The sequence below is a fragment of the Lissotriton helveticus genome, chromosome 3_2 (genome assembly GCF_964261635.1).
Source record: "Lissotriton helveticus chromosome 3_2, aLisHel1.1, whole genome shotgun sequence".
Classification (NCBI taxonomy): domain Eukaryota; kingdom Metazoa; phylum Chordata; class Amphibia; order Caudata; family Salamandridae; genus Lissotriton; species Lissotriton helveticus.
The window spans coordinates 354,118,131-354,140,261 of NC_136062.1; the positions used below are offsets into that span (position 1 = coordinate 354,118,131).

A 22,131-nucleotide genomic window follows, 5' to 3' on the forward strand; every position below is an offset into this window, starting at 1 on the left:
CTGTGTTGCCTGAAGCCTGTCTCGAACCCTCAGAGGCCTGCATTGCTGCTTGAGCCCTGCTTCATCACCTTAACCCAGGGCTAAAAGAGTGACTCCAAGGGCTAGTTTGCTGTCCTTCTTTTCTTAGCCACAGGGACATAAAAGGCTCCCACCATCTTGCACCTGCACTTGGATCCAGCCTGAGTGAGTCCTTGACCCCAAGTGGTACCCCTGGACCCTTGGTTGTGGTGTTAAAGGTGCCCAGATAGGCAAAATCCAAAGCTAGGGACTGAAAAACTTTGGGGCAAAAAACTGGTCTAAGACCCAAGATAAGGCTGAGACCAACCTGCCCCTCTATCCACCCAAGGTGATTCGCTGGTTGGCCTGCCTTCGCAGCAGAAAACACTACATTAATCTCGGCAGCAGCAAATCCTGTTCAGTTGTCCGTTGCCAAAGAGGTATCTGACCTCCTGGAACTCTTGTCGGCTGCAGCCTCCCGCCTCGTCCCACTAGAGATTTTGTGAGTTAAAAAAAAATTGTGCCTAAGCCAGAATGTAGAAATCTTCACAGTGACTTTATCCAGAAGCTTTAACATGAGGACCTTGCCCTGCTGAACCTTCTCTGAAGTTTGTTTTCAAAATTTCTTCTACGGCTGAAGGGATGCGGCAAGCTCACCCAATCAACTTCTTGTATCCGACCTGTGCTGCATTGCGGTCAGCAAATTGTGCACAAGACTAGATGTCGGTAGTTCGCTCTTTGATCTTTTAGGCACTAGTTTTTACAAACAATTAAAAAAAAGAATAACTCTGGATATACTGGTAGAATTTTTGCTGTTTTGGTGTCCAATAAATCATAAAAATTGCTATTTCTTGTGCTTTCACTTTATTACTGCATAAATACTTTGCACATTGCCTTTTGTTCAGCCTGGCTGCTTCTTTGGCCAATCTACCCAGAGAAGTACAGGTTAATTGAGTGACTTTTGTTGTGCACCCTGACAGGGATTGTGGCTGTTGCTTGACCTGAGCTAACACCCCAGTCAACCAACAACCCGTTTTTTCATACAACCTTTTAAATTACCTTGTACTCTCATAAATAGAACAATTAGCAGTCACGAAAACTCTTTGGGGCAGATTTATGATAACTGGCGCATCCCCAGGGATGCGCCAGTTATTTTGCGCCGCTACTCCGCCACCCATGGTGTGCCGCATTTACAATGCGGCGCACCATGGGGCAAAAACGGCACAGATGCGTGACGCATCTGTGCCGTAAAGGTGGCGCATTGCTGGAGTTGCATCGCAAGCGCGACGCAGCTCCAGCAAGGCTCGGGGGTGCCCCATCTTTACAATGCTGCGTCAAGACCTACGCCTGCTTCAAGCAGGCGCAGGGTTTTGACGCAGCATTGGCCTGAAAGTGACTGAGTGAAATCTTATAGATTTCACTCAGCCACTTTTGCGAGGCGCACCTGCCCCGGAACGCCCACCCTGCGCCGGAACGCCCACAAGTGGCGCAGGGCTTTACAACATGACGCATCTGCCTAGATGCGTCACTTTGTAAATGGGTCGTAGGGATGCGCCACGTTTATGCCACAGTTGCGTGACGCAAACGTGGCGCATTCCCAACATAAATCTGCCCCATTGACTGTTCAAAACATTAGGCGCCCCAAATCTTATGTCAACCAAAGAAAGGAAAAACTACGTTTTGACTACCATTGCGGAATGGGACAAGAAATGCATTTCTTGCGACCTCCTTGGGCATGCAGCCCTATCACATGTCTGCATATTTACAATGACACCATAAAATATGCATGCAAGACATGTAGACATGGATGCTAAGTCATGCGGCAGGCAGGGCATGGAACCCACCGGCTACCTTTAACAAAGGATTTCCCTGTCCTCCCTAAGTCTACACATTCAAGGCACAGACAAAACAAAAATTTCAAGTTTTTCCATGCATCACCTTAACTTTGACCAGTATCTAACTCAAAACCTTTCCTCACAATAACACTCAAATACAATGATACTAGACTTTCACTTCACATTACTAAACAAGCAGGTGACAAAAACATAACCCGCTCTCACACTTTCTCCATCTTCTGCAAGCAGCAAACACAACATAAGAAGGACAAGTCAGTCCACCACATTTGCACATTAATGTGCATGCTCGGACTCTAACATGTGCAATACTCAGTCACACTAGCTGGCCATACCAACATGACTAAGAGCCAGGATGAAGAAATCACTTAATCTACACCCAGTACCATGCTCTCTAGAGACTGCACCAAAAAAGGGTAGAACATCTACGAAATACAGTGATGACAGCCTCCAGTAGACGCATACTGAAAATTATTTACACAAAACCACAATCAAACACTAAAGCAGTTTAGCAATACAGCCACTGACTGAAGACCATGTCGGGAGGTGAAGAGATACTCACCTATAAGACACCAGAGCTACATCAAACTCTTCAATTTCAACAACACTAAACATCTCCATTACATGCAAAAATAAATAACACACCAAAAAACAATCACAAACACACTCTGTCTCCAGCACCAATCACCTGTCAAGTTTTCCCATCTGTGTAGAAAGACAACTAGTACCAGAGCACACTCAGGTGAAATTTGTGGTAATCATCCACAACACCATAAGGTGGTAGGTTTCCCAACATTTTCTCTCCATTCCCCTTCAAGCCTCCCACCACATGGTACTTGTCTTCTCCCACATCACACCCATGGGGTACTCAGCTATGAAACTTCTAAAAATAGAGACACCACCTGAGCACACCATGTGGTACTCCCCCATGCAACTGCTCATGACAGGGAACTACTCTTCCAAACATAGCACTGCAAGGGGTACTTCCCCATCAACTTCTAATGAAAGGGTACTACACTACCCCAACTTTGTACCAAAACACACATGTGCATTACACTTGTATCTCTCATGAAAGCGTACTACTCATCCCCACATCTGCGATATTGAGGCGAAACCAGCGCATATCTACACAGCAACACACAATTGAGTACTACATCCTCTTCTTCAAACTGCTAACCAGACTATAGATATCTATGAAGTCGAAAGTAAATGCTCACAATATACTTCCAAATCAACCTACAGTGGAGCATTAAACTTCACAACCTAATTCTCAGCATGAAGTAATTCTATATTTACATTTAAAGCACCGGTCAGGCTGCATTAAAGACCGCAAAGTTCCCTTGCTGGTTCAGGACCCCTTCGCTGCAAGTGCTCACACTCCACATCTCTAAACATGAATATGCATTCATAAAGCTGAGTTTAGCAGGACACTGCTTGTGGAGCGGCATCGCCTTCAAAATAACTTGTAATGAAAGTCTTGTCCCTACACCACCCTTGTACAACTCATGGACACAGTATGCAGAGCCGCTGCAGGGGGACACAGTCTGGGCTGTTCCAGGATTCTCATTTCTCCACTGTCCACTGGCTACATCACTGGGAAATATTTATTGGTCTACCCAATACTACTACTACACAACAACTTTACAGATACAACAAATTCATAAAGTGTATGAAAGTTACAGCAAACCCTTGGAACGTTATGCAAGAGATCAGTGTAAATGTAACATTCCATCACTGTTAGCCAAGTGACACAAGAAACAATTTGTCTAACCTACTGTTGAGAAATCAGTAGGGAAAAATTTGGTTCTCTAGGAAGTGTGACAATGGCACATTGCTCAAGCACTTACTGTTAAAATCGTTGGGGTCACAAAAGCCCAACAGATTCTCCAGAATTTGCTGGGCTGGAATCCAATCATCATTTCGATATCTTCGCAAAATCTCTGAAGCCCTGGAATGAAGAGACACAACAGGTAAGGTTTTGTATGTATCTTTTTTTAGGTATTTGTGGCAGCTCTGATTAGCTTTAAGAAACAATAGAACTATTAATAGAGATTTTTTGTTGTTAACATAGTAGGGCCATTTAAAAATGAGGTGTTGTAGAAAGTAGTGTGTGTGTGAGGTTAGGTACAGACCATATTACAAACCCCGGGATGGGATATAGAGGAGTGGTGAAAATGTATGAAAGGGACAATGCACTCTCGAGTTGCTTTTATTTTATTTTTACAAATTTTATGATGTATTTTTGAAATTTGAGACATAAGGAAGTGTAGTAATATACAAATAAGTGCCCAATTTATGGCTAAACAAAAGGTTAGAACTAAGGGCCAGATTTAGGGTTTGGCAGATGGAGTAAAGGCAGTGCTTAATTTGTATAACAATAAGTGCCAGGGCCCTCATCAGGAGACTACTGCAGCTTGCACTACCCATTGTCCCTGCCAATGCTGCCAACAACAGTATCAACACAATATCTAATAACCATACAGGTGTGACAATTCAGAGTGTTCCAGACCCCAAAGCCATAAGAATAGCATGGACGCTAGGTATTGGTCATTTGGAATCTATTTTGAATTACTAAACAACTGTGTTGTGCTCATCTCTAAATCAGGCAAACAGGACCACCATGTGGCAGACAGCCTAGTTCTAGGACACCCCCGCGCCGCACGGCCACCAGCTGCTGCGTGTGCCCACCCTGCCTGACTGCCTCGCTACCGCCGCGTGACCACGCCCCCTGCCTTCGAGCGGCGTGGTCCGTGCTCGGCTGACCGGCCCCTGTTGTCTTTGCTGTTTTGGTATTTATTTTGTCGTTCTGTATTGCCTGTATTATTTTCTCCAGTATTGTATTTTCCCTTCGTGTACTGCCTGTTGCTTAGCTACCCTCGTCCTCCCTCCCCGCTTCCCGCCACCGCCGCTAACCCCGCCCCTTTTGCCTTCTGTGCCCTCCCCGCTCCCGCCTCCCAGCTGCTCCGCCCCCCGCGCACTTGGCCATATATGGCGACCGTGCGACGCAGGTGAGTGTGACCTAGTTCTAGGACACCCCCGCGCCGCACGGCCACCAGCTGCTGCGTGTGCCCACCCTGCCTGACTGCCTCGCTACCGCCGCGTGACCACGCCCCCTGCCTTCGAGCGGCGTGGTCCGTGCTCGCCTGACGGGCCCCTGTTGTCTTTGCTGTTTTGGTATTTATTTTGTCGTTCTGTATTGCCTGTATTATTTTCTCCAGTATTGTATTTTCCCTTCGTGTACTGCCTGTTGCTTAGCTACCCTCGTCCTCCCTCCCCGCTTCCCGCCACCGCCGCTAACCCCGCCCCTTTTGCCTTCTGTGCCCTCCCCGCTCCCAGCTGCTCCGCCCCCCAGCGCACTTCGCCATATATGGCGACCGTGCGAACGCGCAGCGTTGACGCGCAGCGGGTGCGCCGATTGTGCGCCGAAGGCGCGCCAAAGGTAAGCCCGTCTGCGCCCGTCCGCGCCTGGACCGCGCCCAGTGCCAGGACCCCTGGCCCCCACCGACGGAATCCGACCCGACGAACCTACAACGCCGCGGAACTCCTCGCACTCAACACCGGCGGCATCCCGGGATGTCACCGAGCCACCCCGAAGCATACCCACGGACCCTTCAGCTGCCACGCCTGCAAGTTCACCTGCATCCGGACCTACCCTGCACCAGCACCCGCCAAGCCAAACACCAACAGCAACCACCTCAAGTGCATCCTGCTCAACACCCGCTCCGTCCACAGACACGCCGTCGAACTCTGGAACCTCCTCGACACCACAGCCCCTGACATCGCCTTCCTCACGGAGACCTGGATGAACGCCTCCTCAGCACCGGACATCGCCATTGCCGTCCCAGAGGGCTACAAGATCACCCGGAGGGACCGCACCGCCAACCAGATGGGAGGAGGCATCGCCATCATCCACAGAAACACCATCCGCATCACGACCAACACCGACGAAACCCTGACAACCGCCGAACACCTGCACTTCCAGATCCACACCGACCCGAAGACCACCCTCAGAGGCACCCTGATCTACCGACCCCCGGGACCACGCACACGATTCAGCGAGGACATCGCCGACTTCATCAGCCCGCATGCCCTCCCCTCCGCCGACTACATCCTCCTGGGGGACCTCAACTTCCACCTGGATAACAACAACGACCGCAACACCATCACCTTGCTCGACAACCTCGCCAACCTCGGATTCAAGCAGCTGGTGTCCACCCCCACCCACCTCGCCGGACACACACTCGACGCCGTCTTCTCATCCAGCAAAGACATCGCCTTCAGCCACGCAACAGGACTCCACTGGACGGACCACAGCTGCGTCCACTTCACCTTCAAAAGAACGACGATCCACCACCACCAGCAACAGGTTGCCCGAAGAAGCTGGCACAAGATCACAGCCGACCAGCTCACCGCCTCCCTGAGCCAGCACCCCCCTGCCGGCTCAGCGAACCCCAGCCAGGCCGCCGACAACCTCACGAAGTGGATCAGCAACTGCGCGGACGAACTCGCCCCTCTGAGGACCCCGCCCAGCCGACCCGGCAGCAGAAAAACCTCATGGTTCACCGACGAACTCAAGAGCTCCAAGAAGAACTGCCGAGCTCTCGAGAAAGTATGGAGAAGGGAACCAACAGTGGACAACATGACCACCCTCAAGCTCGCCACCCGGAAACACCACCAACTGATCCGCGCCACCAAGAAAAATGCATACAAGGACCGGCTGGACAACCACGCACACAACTGCAAGGAACTCTTCAACATCGTGAAAGAGCTCTCCAACCCCAACGCCGGAAACAACGACATCACCCCGTCGCAAGACCTCTGCAACTCCCTCGCCTCCTACTTCCACAACAAGATCGCGGACCTACACAACAGCTTCAGCACTCAACCAACGCACGCCATGACCGAACCACCGCCCCCCACCACCACCCTCCGCGCCTGGACCCCGATCAGCACCGAAGACACCATCCGCACGATGAACTCCATCCACTCCGGATCTCCGACAGACCCCTGCCCTCACCACGTCTTCAACAAGGCCGACGTTGTCATCGCTCCCCACCTGCGGGACATTATCAACACCTCCTTCGACACCGCCACCTTCCCGGAGAGCTGGAAGCACGCAGAACTCAGCGCTCTACTCAAGAAACCTACAGCGGACCCCACCGAACTCAAGAATTACCGTCCCATCTCGCTCCTCCCGTTCCCGGCCAAAGTCATCGAGAAGACCGTCAACAAACAGCTGACAGCCTTCCTCGAGACAAATGGATCCCTCGACCCCTCACAGTCTGGCTTCCGAGCCAACCACAGCACCGAGACCGCCCTCATCGCTGCCACCGACGACATCCGAACCCTGATGGACAACGGAGAAACAGCGGCCCTCATCCTCCTGGACCTCTCCGCGGCATTAGACACTGTCTGCCACCGCACCCTAGTGCAGCGCCTCGGCAACATCGGAATCCAGGAGAAGGCGCTGGAATGGATCACCTCCTTCCTCGACGGAAGAACACAGAGAGTCCGCCTACCACCGTACAAGTCAGAGGCCACCGAAGTCACTTGCGGCGTCCCTCAAGGATCCTCGTTGAGTCCCACCCTCTTCAACGTCTACATGAGCCCCCTCGCGGCCATCGCACGCCAACCCAACCTCAACATACTCTCCTACGCCGACGACACCCAGCTGATCCTCTCCCTGACCAACGACCCCGCCGCCGCCAGAGCCAACCTGCACGAAGGGATGAGAGATGTAGCCGAGTGGATGACGACCAGCCGCCTGAAACTGAACTCAGACAAGACGGAGGTCCTCATCCTGGGCTCCTCGCCCTCCGCCTGGGACGACTCCTGGTGGCCCCCCGCCCTGGGCACCGCACCCAAACCGACGGACCACGCACGCAACCTGGGCTTCATCCTGGACTCCTCCCTCTCGATGACCAGACAAGTCAACGCCGTCTCCTCGTCATGCTTCAACATCCTACGCATGCTACGGAAGATCTTCTGGTGGATCCCCACCGAGACCAGGAAGACTGTCACCCAGGCCCTCGTCACCAGCCGACTGGACTACGGCAACGCCTTCTACGCCGGAACCACCGCCAAGCTCCAGAAGAGACTCCAGCGGATCCAGAACGCCTCAGCCAGACTCATCCTCGACATCCCACGAAACAGCCACATCTCCGGACATCTGAGAGACCTACACTGGCTCCCCGTCAACAAAAGAATCACCTACCGTCTCCTCACCCACGCACACAAAGCCCTACACGACCAAGGCCCGAGCTACCTCAACAACCGTATCAACTTCTACGCTCCCAAGCGCCACCTCAGATCAACCAGCCACACCCTCGCCGCCGTCCCACGCATCCGAAGAGCGACAAAAGGAGGAAGGTCCTTCTCCTACCTGGCCGCCAAGACCTGGAACTCCCTCCCGACCGACCTGCGCCTGACCCAAGACCACCTCTCCTTCAGGAAGAAGCTCAAGACCTGGCTGTTCGAGCAGTAACGGCACTCCCCCCTCCTAGCGCCTTGAGACCCTACGGGTGAGTAGTGCGCTCTATAAATGTCTTGATTGATTGATTGATTGAGCCATAAGTGCCAGTGTTGACAGTTAAGATTTGATACCGAACACCGGAAACCACTGGCACAAATTAAGCACTGAGTAAAGGCAGACAGGGAAGCATAGTACTTTACGTAGGCCACCCTACCTTTACATTGTCTACAACATTTCGAGATGTTCGCCAGCCGTGCTGACATCTCTATACATTGACTGGAACTGTCATAATGGTGGTTCCAGTCAATGACAGACAGCTCCGTAAAAAATAAAGCAACCATCAAGCTTTTACGATGTTTTATTTTTATTTTTAAATCTCACTTTCAAAAAGGGAGACTGGTTTAGACAAATAACAAATAATGTCCTAAATTATGCTCTATGAGTGTAAACCTGGAGGTAAACCTACCTTTTATTGGGGCAAGCGGACTGAGTGTCAGGAGTAGAAGGTACTCCATCACTGTTGTGGCACAGTAGGTATTGTGTATTGAATCATTATTTCGGCCAAATGTGGCCATAAAAAATCTTCATAAAACAGTTTAAAATATCCATAAAAAATACAAGTAGAGTGCGCAGATTAACTGAGCAAAAGCCGCAACTCAAGTCTCAGTACAAAATATGTACATTAGCATCAGTTATTTAAAAATAAAATAGATATACGTACAACGCTGTGGGAATAGATCTTGACCAGCAGTAAATACAATTCAATTCATCTTATCATGAATTACATCACAAAACTAAATCTAGTCATACAAGTCTCAAAGGAACATAAAAAAACTACAAACTACTTCTACACTACCCAGAGCATATTAAAATGTGTCAGAATCATATATATTAATCATCATAATATCACGGCACAATCCTTTAAAATCATCTTAAATAAACAATTACTCCATACAGAGCTTGTCTTAACCTCCATGCTTTGTGCAGATATTAGGCCATAGAATACACATATAAATCAGTATTATCTGTTGTTAACCCGTTGGCCGCTGCCGCGATTTCGCGGCAGTGCGGCCGTTTTAAAAAACAGGAGGGGCTGCGTCGGCCATTGAACGTGCGCCGAACTAGTCAGGTAGTGCTCCGAACGTTCAAGGGACGACGGCAGCACTTAACGGGTTAAAATACTGAGGGCATTTAAAATATTGCTCTCTCCCAACTTTCTACACACAGGAACCAACCAAGATTCCTTTATAACAGCATACACTGGGAAAAAAACATTAAGAGACATATTACCAAGGGGGGCGATAGGCAATTATCGCCGATTTAGCGGGCGTTTTTGGCCGCTAAGCGGCAATAATTCTATCGACCTATTAGCAAGCTGTTGCTAACTGATGTAAGCGACAGCTTTTAGGCGATAGCGAGCGGTTTAGGGCCCGCATTGCATGTCAGCGATGTTTATCGCTAATGACATGCAAAGTGGGCGTACCCAACCCGATAGCGACTGAAAGCAGTCGATAACGTCACTATCGCCTATTAACAAAGCAGACGTAGCGTTGGAAATATTCGCGCTAAGCGCGAATATCTCTAAAAAATAAAGCCTGCTCAGACCAGTTCTTAGCCATGTTATCCAATGGGAGGTGGATAACATGGCTAAGAGCATATTTCGCCGCTATCGCGGGATAATTTAGCACAATGGAGAAAAACGTTGCTAATAGCATGTTTTCTCCTCTATCCAGCAATAGCCAGCGATAAAAAAAAAATGCGCTAAGCGCATTTAGCAATAAATATCACTATTCCTTGGTAATATGCCCCTAAGTGTGCAACAGTTTCAAGAGGAAAAGCGCATTTTATGGATATTTTTGACTGGAAGTACCAAAGAATGAATACAGTATTGAAATTTCAAATCTAAAGCTATAGCTTCGGGTGGCTCAAACTTATCAAGAAACTCTTCAAAAAGCAGTGAGCATTTTACATCAAGAATTGTTTCTGTCTGTGTCTAAATAAGGCTTTAGAAAATACTTAGTGCCGACAAATGCCCAATATCTGGTCTTCAATTGTTCAATCATCCCTTTACTACTTGAGGATGGGTAATATTAGAGCACTCTCATGTCAAGATTATTGAACCAGGTCTTGATCGATTTAAGACAGGTTATCCTGCAACCCTGGAACAATAGGAACTCAAAGTAGATTTTGCACTAGATCTTTGCTTGGCCACAGCCTTAGCCAATACAAAAGGGGTTTGAGGTTTGCAATATATGCAATGTTTTGTTGCACCAAATCTAATCTTAGTAGAATCAAAGGAGCATTTTGTGTAAGGCCAGTAAGATTGATTGAACCTATTCTCAATTGTTGGCAACTGAGACGGATTGCCAACACACTAAGGTGCAAATTTACAAGCAGCTATTGCCACCACAACATCACTTTTCCTGACGTTGTGGTGGCAATGGGGGCTACGCCTTTTTTACAAGGCAGTGTTAAGCCACTTAACGTGGCTTAATGCTGCCTTGTAAATAAGGGCCCCTTTTACACTACTTCGCGTGAAAGGGGCAGACAAAGGGTGTTGTTGTGGGCGTTCCACTGAAACACCCATTGACTTTGACGGTGCCCCATATTTACAAGGGTGGCATAAATATGGTGCGCCGGCAAAATTAAGACTAGGGAAAATCCGTTCTGACCATGGCGAAACGAGGAGAAATGCTTTATTTATCCTAGTAGTTTCTGTTTCCCTGTGTGCTGCATATGCAGCACACATAGAAACAACAAAACGCCATTTATTGTTTATGTGCAGGAAGGTGTCCCTTGCTGCACATAACAATCACTTAAAAAAATGATGAGTTGAAACTTTATTTGTGCTGCACAAAGCTGCACACATAGAAGTTACAACACGCCATTTCAGATTGTTTATGTGCAGGAAGGCATACCTTCCTGCACATAAACAGTCCATTCCCTCAACGCAGGCACCCTTACACCATGGTGCAAGGATGCCTGCATTGGTGCAAGGCTGCCAACTTTAGCGTGAGCATAGGGAGAAATGCAGAGCTGCACCGTATTATTGTAAATACAGTGCCGACCTGTTTTCAGAAGTGGCTTAGCCCAGTGTTAAGCTAAAAAGCCTATCGCCTCGCTCTGTCATTTCTTTTGTAAATATGCCCTTAAATCTCAAAACAATAAAGTGCTGCTCTAACTGCTTTTGCATGATAAATCTCCAATGCGGATGATAAGTAAAAGATTTTAATGCCCTCAATACAGTACCAGCCCTGTGTTTCAGAAGCGCCTTGCTTCTCATGGTCTGCACTAACCATGATATAGAATTTGTCATGCGTGCCCCCAGGTAATCTAATTCCTTCATTCCCTCTAGAGAGGGACACTATGCATATATATTTCCCCTCTGAAGGACCTGTGCGAGGTAATAGCCATGAACAGTGTTTTATTAATATTAATTTCTAGCTCATAAAAATAAAAAGAAACTAGACCCTTTTCCTAACAGAATCTGCAGACCACCCAGGGTTTTCAATAATTACACTGTATCAATGGCAAAAAGGAAGGCAGGAATTTTCTCATCTCCCAGTTTGGGGAAGTCATTATTTCAGTTGTACACATGCTCAATTACCCCATTGATATAAAGAGTGAAAAAGGTTGGTGCCAAGACACAACCTTGGCTGACGTCCCTTTCAGTAGGAATTCTATCCGTCAATTCTCCTCTGTCCCCCAATCTGATCTGCTCATAGTTGTTACTCCACAGTCATGATTAGGTAGTCTATCACCATTGCGACAGAGTACCCTCTCCACAAAGCTCTGAATTAGTCCCATAGTACATCAAAACAGATCAGCACTCCCTATGTTTTATTTAACCAGATGTTATATTTTCTGGTCAGAACAAAATTAATCAATTACAACTTTGAATTTAGTAATGATCTGCATCCATGTTTCATGAGTTCATTCAAAGTCGTTCAGACTTGTTGTGTGTTGAAAAAATTATTTTATTGAAACTTTACAATAAAATATTTCACAGTAATCTGTTCACATTAACCTAATTGGTAATTCGCTATGTGTGTTCACCGTATCCGGGTAGTTGACTTGTAACCCGGATACGGTGAAAACACATAGAGAATTACCGATTAGGTTAATTTGCCGACATGGGCTTAGACTATAAATTTGCAGACTCTGACCATTCCTGTTTTAAAATAAACAAAGATTTCCAAATATTAAATTAAGGAGCCTTTGGATTATGTAATGTGAATAGATTATTGTGAAATATCTTTGAGAGTGGACAAGGCCCTGAAGGAGTCTCGGGAGAAGAGTCGAAACGCGTTGGCTACATTGTTGTGAATATCTTGTAAAGTTTCAATAAAATAATTTTTTTAACACGCGACAAAGCTGAATGACTTTGAATGAACTCATGAAACATGGATGCAAATCATTACTAAATTCAAAATTGTAATTTATTCATTTTGTTCTGGTAGTAGTGAGAATTTCCACTTTTTAACCTCAGCTGTTTTCACTAGCCATGCATACTTTGAAAAGGTAGCACACATTTTCTGGCTCATAATGTTTGTATTTATGTCTTTTATTAGAGAGCAACAGGAATTAAAGGATGCCGGAGGAGCCATGACTATGATGTACTGGTGATAAAGCCACTGTTAAAAGAGTGTGATCTCAAGGCCCTTCCCATTGACTCTGTACCAAGGCCAGCCTGGGAAACCAATAGCAGCCCCCACAAAAATCCTAAAACTAGTCCCGCTCCCTTACTTTCCCTGTGCAATCTCTCGCTTTCCATTCATCTTCGTCCATTCTCTCTCTCTCTCTCTCTCTCTCTCTCTCTCTTTCTCTTCCTCTCTCTTGCTCTCCCCCCTCTCTTTCCCACCTCCCCTCGGCCTGCTACAATTAATAACAAGGGCTGGGAAAACCAGAAGTGCCCTGTGCTTTCAAACCGGCCTCCATGGACTCCAAGCCATCGTGTAAATGTGCAGTGGAATACAGACATAAAGACCTGTTCGGCCCTGCTAGGCCCTGCTACATACCGTATCCTAAATTCCAGCTATTAAATACCATTGAATGTTTATACTTTACAATTATTAGTTTCATTTTATATCTCGTGTTACGTTAAAAAAATGAATTTTGCGTAAAAATATATTCAGGGCGAACAAAGCAAACACAAGGAGATGATGGACATAGCGCTGAAACTTTTCAGACACTCACCCCGAGTCACTATTAGATCTGGGTTGAATCCATAATCGTTCATTAGCTCATTTCGCAACCCCAGTTCAGACCTAGCCATATGCAAATCAGTCTTGACCCTGTTCCTCATGGGTACAGTCCAGCCCAAAATGGCAATCTAGATCTTCCCTGGTCCGAAACAAGCATCCTGTGACCGGTTTTAAAGTAACATGCCCCATCAGCCAGGCTAGCATTAATCCAGTGGCAAAGTGAGCAAGGGATCCACGTCTGGGCATACCCTGCCAACTTTGGGCGAACAAAGCAAACAAGGAAATGAAGGAAGGAACGCTGAAACTTTTCAGACACTCGCCCACAACACTATTAGATATGAATTGAATCCATCATCGTTCTTTAGCTCAATACGCCACCCCAGTTCAGACCCAGCCATCTGCAGTCAGTCTTGACCCAGTACCTATTTAACAATCTTAATTTCCTTTTTTCCATTTTCTATTAAGTGTAGTTTCCTTCACAAAGAAGAAAGACTCCCTCACGCCTACGTCACCCTTTGTCCCTAATACCCAACATTTCCCTGTTCTTCCTCCTCACGCATTCGATCTCCAAATCATCGCACCTCCTTCATCTCTGTCATATGTACCCTTGAGAAATGTCCTACTGTGCTTTCTTTCTATATGGCTCTCTGTGTATGATCTCCAGCTGTGTATGGTCTCCACTAGGTTACAGCTCAGCAGATTTACTAACTGCACATCCTTTCTAAACACTCATATAGTAGACATTGAAGAAAGACTCTACTTCTGCACGTATTTTGCGCAGTTGGCATGAATGGTAGAATATGATTTGGGCCAGGGCCTTGGCTATCCTTAGTGCAGGTCCTACATAGGCACCTAAGCTAGTAGAATGAGAAGCCCAATAATTTCAATGCTAACTTTAACTACCCAACCTGGAGGAGATGTTAGCATTTACTACCCATCCTGGGGCAGACAGATCCATTGTAATCAATGTATAGGGACCCATGCCACGCTTGTAATAGAATAGTTTCTGCAGGCTTTATGTAGGGCTGTTTATTTTTCATTTAAATTCATTTTAGTCTATTTTTATTTTATTTTAAACATTTTGCAACCCATGCCATTGTAGAAATACAATTTTATCTAAAATAATTGTCAATATTACATGCGACCATTTCCCGTCCATGGATGCCCATGGAAGCAGGTGGCTGAACTTTCACCCTACACAGAGAGTTTGTGCGATCTGCATGTGTGCCTTAGAGGCCTCGTTAGATCTGTTAGGGAAAGTCACAAGCTGAGAGTTCTGTATCTGTGCAGCAGCCAAACCACAAACGCTGATAGTCAAGTGTATTATCATGTTCAAAGCTCCCAATGGGCTTTTATGCACAGTAGCAGTCACTTCAAAGATGTATGGCTGATTGAACAATTTGATATTGCTGCTGTTTCGATATTATGCCAAATAATTGGCCCCGATAGTGTCTTTCAATCAATCTGATTGTAAGTGATTTTGTATTAAAAATGCATAAAGCTATTATAGCACAAAATCACTTGCTGGCAATTAAGTTCCAGTTAATGTAATGTCTTAAGAACAGAGGAAAAACAATCCATGTTAAAAGGATCTGCTATAAATATGCATTTTCTTCTTCTTCCTGTTTCGTTCTCATCCCCGGGGGACACACGACTCTCTCTCTGTCAGACACGCAGGAAATTTCTTGCACAAAATTATTAACATTTCACAAACTGCACTCTTCACATGTCTTCTTTGTGGCAGGTGGCTTGATGACAGGTGACATTAATGATGTCAGTCTCAGAATGACAGGCGGCACCTTAAGCGAGAAATCCCTTGCATTAGATTAATGCCCTTACATGTCTGAGACAGTGGTGTCTTTAAGGGCCACTATCTGACCTAGACATCAGCATTAAATACTAGGGGTTTTATTAGCGTTTAATTGTTCGCCACTGTAATGATGGGCCTGCTTAATAACAACAATATGGTTTGGAGCTTTTTCTAGGTACTGCATCTGCCCCTCAAAATGAGGAGGAACACTCTAATACCACACGTTTTGCATGATTCGAAGGGCACATTTCAGAAAATTATGCTTTTGACGCGCACGAATCCTGCCAGGTTTTATCTGGCAAAAATCCCTTGGGAGAAAAATTCGAGGGGTGCAGTAATTTGAACTCGTGGGTCAGCTAGGATGAGTAGAATGAGGGACAGTGTGGGGGATTATTGGAAAACTAACAGCTGCATGATTGTACACTGAACAACAGGTGGCAGGGAGAACATGTTGAACTCAACTGGATACATATGTATTATAGCAACTTTAATTGATGTGAGCGAAATGTCAAATATTCATTGCACATTTTTGTCCACTTATCAAAGTGTGGGCTTTAAAAAAAATGTCATACAACTCTGTAGTAATGGAGTCCACGCAATGTAGATTAAGAAGATTTATTGAAGTAGGTTACATGTAGAGGAGTTGTAGTGAAGCAGCCCCACCAGGAGCAGCCTGCCTGCTGCTCAGCCCGTTCTCCAACTGTTACACATCACATCACAAGCACCCAACATTCCAATATGCACCATCACTCCAACCTTCCATGCAGCTCACAACACCTTTACACTGGGCTGAGCAGGGAGGGAGACAACAGCAGGGTAGCAACGTATCACCCTTTCTTATACAACAGAAGCAATATATCTGGTTAACTGAAGGAAGGTACAACAGGGAGAACCATAACAAGGAATGAATGTGAGAGACACAAATGGAGCTAAAAAGATGAATAGAAGTGAACAAGTAGAGAGCAGATAAATAGGTGGGAGTAAATGAAGAGGAAGCAATAGATAAAAGTAAACAGATATATATGTCTCCTCCCTTTATATAAATAACAACAGAAAAGAATACAAATGTTAGATATAAGAAACAATGTGATAAAAGATTGAGGTTAAAGCAACAATGACTACCCCCCAAGCACACCAGCTGGAGGAAATACATAGCACAGCACAGACTAAACTTTTGGCTACAATCAGACACACAAAGAAGGAGGGAAAGATCTCCTCCAAAAGGAAGTATGAGATTCACACTACAAAATATGGAGGACAGAGAAAGAATAACAGTAAAATAAAGTCCAGATTCCAAGGATGAAAAGAAGTAAAGACATCACCAGGAAAACTAAACAAGCGAGAAAAGGGAGAAGATGAGAAGAAAATACAGGAAGTAACAGTCATCCTCCCCCATTTTCAAATTGACAATATGATTGATTGATTGATTGATTGCTTTATTTCGATATGCAAGTAATATAAAATCATTACAAAAATATATAAAAACAGCACATCGTAAAAGACTGTACATTTAAAGGTAAAACAGATAAAAAGTAGCAATTAGATCAGGAATACATTATTTAAAGGGTTATTGACAATATGATATAAAATAGTATAAGTATAACTTTGCATTTTTAAATTGACAATGTAATATAATGTAAGCATAAGGTTGCTAGAAAATTAAAGCAAAGTCTAAGTGTAGACTCAGAATAAACTGTACTCCACCTGGAGATTGATAAAGTAAAGGTTAGTATGGTAAATACTGCACACGGGACTGAACCCCAAAAAGACATGCCCTATGTAAGGGTAAAAATGTAAATGGGACTAAAACCCATGACCTATCCTCAAAATAAGGGTGAAAAGCTAATGTAAATGGGACTAACACCCATGACCTACCCCTGAAAAAAAAGGGTGGCTAGAAGAAATAAATGGGACTGACACCCATAACCTGCCCCGAGCCTTAAGGAAGGTAAGCAAAGGTGAATGGTACTAAGGCCCATGGACAGATACCCTGTGTAAGGGTTGAGAACATAATTCCATGTAAATGGGACTCAACCCCATACCAGTCCCTAACATAAGGGATTGTGAAAATGAAAAATAAGAAGTGTAAAGACCCACTAAGATATAGGTCCTCCTTCACGTAAAGGTATCTATGCTTTCTGAAGTAAATGGTTAACAAACCAAATACGTAATCCCGTGACTAAGGGATAAAACATGAACTGTAGAAGTGTTACCAACAATATGGTAACATGACGAGCAAAGTCAACTGTTGGCATCCTTGCCAAAAACTGACACGAAAGAAAGTAAACAGTGGACACCACAGGAACTCCTTGGATAATGAGAAGCCAAATTCCTTCAAACCTGTACCAGCGTTATTTATAACTATGATCAAGAGACATCCAAAATGTCAAAAATACTGGGGCTATACCACACAGATCATTTGTCGTGCGGAAGATAAATTAAATGAGAACCCACGAATTGACGAGTCTTATTCAAGGTCACAAAGCTCTAGATACTCACAGCAGGCACTCCATACTCGTGGATTGCAAAAAGAAAGACAAAACTATAATGTCTTTCAGGTCAGTAACATATCCGCGATGAAAACGGGGAGAGTCTAAACCCAAGATGGTGGCACTCTGTGGACGTGTGTGCAGAGAGGCTCTTGGTGCATTCGTGCACCAAAATGTCATTGGAAGTTTTTATTAAAGTATGCATGACTGTATCAGCCCCGTTTCATGTGGTTAACGCGACCACAAGAAACGGTAAGTGGCACGCAAACATTTTGAAATATTCCACGCGGATCTTTTTTGAAAGATGATTGGGATAACTAAAACCACCTGCAGATGGGAATGTACTCCCCGATCATGTAAAGGAGAGGTAACATCAGTGGCGAGTCTTGGCATCACATGCACAGTTAGGAAAAGAAGCCACATGTTCATAAAATGTTTCCTGTTTGTGCAGAAAATGTTCACAAATCTGTGTGAAAATGGCATAAATTATGTAGGAAAAAGCAAAAAATATGTAAGAGTAAAATAGTAGCAATAGTAAAAAATATTAAAAAAAGATTGCTTTCAAAATATTCAGATCCATGGAAAGAAATGAAACCCAAGTTTGCACTCCATAATCTGAGATATCAGGAGACACAGAGGGGCATATTACCAACAAATAGCGATATTTATCGCTAAGTAGGGTTAGCGGCAATATTTTTATCGCCGCGCATCACCGGTTTTTATCGCTGAGATAACTTGCTATTAGCAAGGTTTAGCTCAAAAGCGATAAAAATCAGGCGAAATGCGTGAATATCGGTGAGAATACAGCGGTATTCACGCATTAGCGATGAAATGCTCTTAGCCATGTTATCCACCTCCAATTGGATAACATGGCTAAGAACTGGTCTGAGCAGGCGTTAGTTTTTGGCGATAGCGGGAATATTTCCATCGTTACGCCTGCCTTGCAAATAGGCGATAGCGACATTAGCGACTGCTTTCAGTCGCTAACAGGTTGGTTACGCCCACTTTGCATGTCATTAGCGCTAAACATCGCTGTCATGCAAAGCAGGCCCCAAATCGCTCGCTATCGCCTAAAAGCTGTCACTAACATCAGTTAGCGACAGCTTGCTAATAGGGCGATGATATTATCGCTGCTTAGCGGCCAAAAACGGTCGCTAAAGCGACGATAATGTCATTTCGCCAGGCTTGGTAATATGCCCCAGAGTAACTGAAAATGGTCAGGAACTCACCTACGTCATCCCAAATAAGACACACTTACGACAAGTCTCCTCAGCAAACAAACGTACAGGTTCGCCTGTATTCGCTACGGACTTTTAGAAGTGCCGCGAATCCACACTAGTAGCACGTGCGTGCTATACAAGTAACAGATTGCATAGCAAAGCGATAGTCTTTTTCTTCCAGATTCTATAGTAAAGTGGGCTGCTCACATCAATAGATACTATTCTTGTGACGTCTGAGCTTCTCAGGAATGTAGTCTGGCTTGTCAGTTTTTGTTTGTATCGCAAGCACATGTAGGAGGGGTTGGATGCCTCTTCTGTTCAAAATGTGTTTTTTTTTTTGCTGGGAATGACTCTTTGAAGGACATTTCAATTAATGCAGTTTCCTTGCATTTCAGTCCCTTCTGAAATAAAGCCAGCTCATTTGTGCTTTACATGGTGAGTGGCCCTACCCAAAAAATACCTTTTCAAAATCCTTGTTTTAGTTATCATCTTTCCTTGCTTTTCAATAGAAGGGAAAAAGACTCAAAGAAAAAAAAATCAAAATATGTTAAAATAATGGAAACAATGTTTAGGAAGCAGAAGTCAGACTACTTTATTTTGAAAGCAAATACAAATCAAAAAGGCGTTCAAACTATGAGGAGCACATACATTTGTATTACAGAAAGTAAATATATATATATATATATATATATATATATATATTACCTACTGGCGGTCGCCAGTAGGTATATATAGTTAGGATTTTTTCTCTATGGGTTTTTTGAAAATTCTATGTCTAATAACTTTGGCGTTTGTGGACGGAAGTGGCTGAAATTTTCAGGAAAATTGCACATTTTGTTTCTGAGCAGCCCCTGAAAATTTGGGGGGGGTTCGTAAAGGGGGGGCCGAGAAAAAAGGGGGGTCCCAAAACGCGATTTTCCAATGTTAATTTCCATAGGGCGGTTGGCCTCACTTTTAGCCCGAACGGCTGAATGGATTTGCACGAAACTTGGCAAAATTGTAGGGACTGGTAGCCCGATGTGCCTTTGCTAGGTCTCAATATATGTGCTCCAGTGGATTTTGAGAAATTAACGTTCAAAAAAAGATATATATCTGTAACAGCGCACCGGGCAGCGCTCCGCTACGCGTACTTTTCGCGTTACGGAGCTTTGTGAAGCGAAGCTGATTGGTTCTCCGGCGTCGGTAAACATTCCAAACAGTCCGTAGCGGACGCCATTCTGTCTCTCGGTAGGATCGAGAGACAAGAGGAGGGCAAAGCGAAGGGGCAAATGACCATAAGGGGGCATAGTAGATCCTCCCTGACCCCCTAGGTTTGATGTGGAGGTTTTAAAAGGGCCCCGCGGGGCAAAAAAAATAAAATAATAATAATCGAACGGCTGAATGGATTTGCACGAAACTTGGCAAAATTGTAGGGACTGGTAGCCCGATGTGCCTTTGCTAGGTCTCAATATATGTGCTCCAGTGGATTTTGAGAAATTAACGTTCAAAAAAAGATATATATCTGTAACAGCGCACCGGGCAGCGCTCCATTTCTCGTACTTTTCGCGTTACGGAGCTTTGTGAAGCGAAGCTGATTGGTTCTCCGGCGTCTGTAAACATTCCAAACAGTCCGTAGCGGCCGCCATCTTGTCTCTCGGTAGGATCGAGAGACAAGAGGAGGCCAAAGCGAAGGGGCAAATGACCATAAGGGGGCATAGTAGATCCTCCCTGACCCCATAGGTTTGATGTGGAGGCTTTAAAAGGGCTCCGCGGGGCAAAAAAAAAAAAATATCGTTTTTTTGGTGGGGTGCGCCCGGTTAGCGTAACGGGAAGCGGACTGGGGAGCGTACTACAAGGAAAGAAGAATGATTGACTTTTAACTTATTGTATGTTTATAGACTTTTTTAAAACTTTTTTTTCTGCTGAGTGACGTCTCGGCCTATCTCCACGGGATGCAGTCCCTACCATCTCGGCGTTTAAGCCCAGGGGGACCGGTAGTGTGGGAGAGATAACGGGGCATATTATCAAGGGGGTTTATCTCCGCTTTTTTGGCTTTAAAAGCCAAGAAAGCGGAGATAAAATTATCTCCGTATTACCTAGCTGTCGCTAACACCAGTTAGCGACCGCTAGTAGGAGATAGCGACCATCTTGGGCCCCACTTTGCATGTCAGTGATATTTATCACTAATGACATGCAAAGTGGGCATGCCAAGATGTTAGCGACTGGAAACAGTCGCTAACATCGCTATCTCCTATTACCAACTTTTGGAGATATTCGCGCTAAGCGCGAATATCTCCAAAAAGTAACACCTGCCCTGAGCAGTTCTTAGCCATGTTATCCAATGGGAGGTGGATAACATGGCTAAGAGCATTAGCTCGGTAATGCATGAATATCACTGACTTTTCAGCGATATTCATGCATTGCGGCCGTTTTTTATCGCATTTGCGATAAACCTTGATAATAGCAAGGTTTATCTGCGATAATTTCTGACGATGCTTAGCGGTAAAAAATTCGTTGCTAAGCATCGTTAGCGATAAATATCGCTTAACTTTGGTAATATGCCCCAACGTCTGTTAACGTTCGATTCGAAGGAAATCAGGAAGTGTTGAAAAACATTGTCTGCGCCATCTTGCCTTTTTTCAAATGCCACACTTTTGTCGTGCACCGCAGCCATTTTAGATGCCTTGACCAGACCCACTCTCTGCATGCTGTCGATCCGTAGCATGGCTCCCCACCCTCGCAAGCATCTCCCCCAGGCACTGGTCACCCCCGCTCTCTGTCTTATGCATGGGCAATAAACCTCCCCCCATCTGCGCTGCTCTTCCCTGAGAATCACACTCTGTGCCGGCCCGACACCTCCCTTTCGCCCTATTCACTACCGCACCCTCTGTCACTCCTCTTCCTCTGTGTCCGATTGTCCAGGCCGGTCCCAGGCTATCAGCTAGCCCTGCAGATGTAGTTTATGGCCCCAGCTGTAAAGAATCACCCCTCTTCAAAGGAGTTATAGTAGATCAAGGCCCACACCCGATGAGATCCGTCACACCACACGCGTTCCTACTATCTGAAAACCATCCTGTATTGTGATTGGGGAGGGGACCGAGATGTCA

General features: G+C 45.4%; 1 protein-coding gene across 1 annotated transcript in view; it reads right to left on the bottom strand.

Moving 5' to 3' along the window:
* The window catches only part of SLC6A5 (solute carrier family 6 member 5), a 289,164-nt gene that overhangs the window by 20,797 nt on the left and 246,236 nt on the right, over positions 1-22,131 (bottom strand). Inside the window, exon 13 of the mRNA XM_078684550.1 lies at positions 3,698-3,798. Coding sequence (XP_078540676.1) covers positions 3,698-3,798 — 101 coding nt within the window. The remainder of the gene's footprint in view (positions 1-3,697; positions 3,799-22,131) is intronic.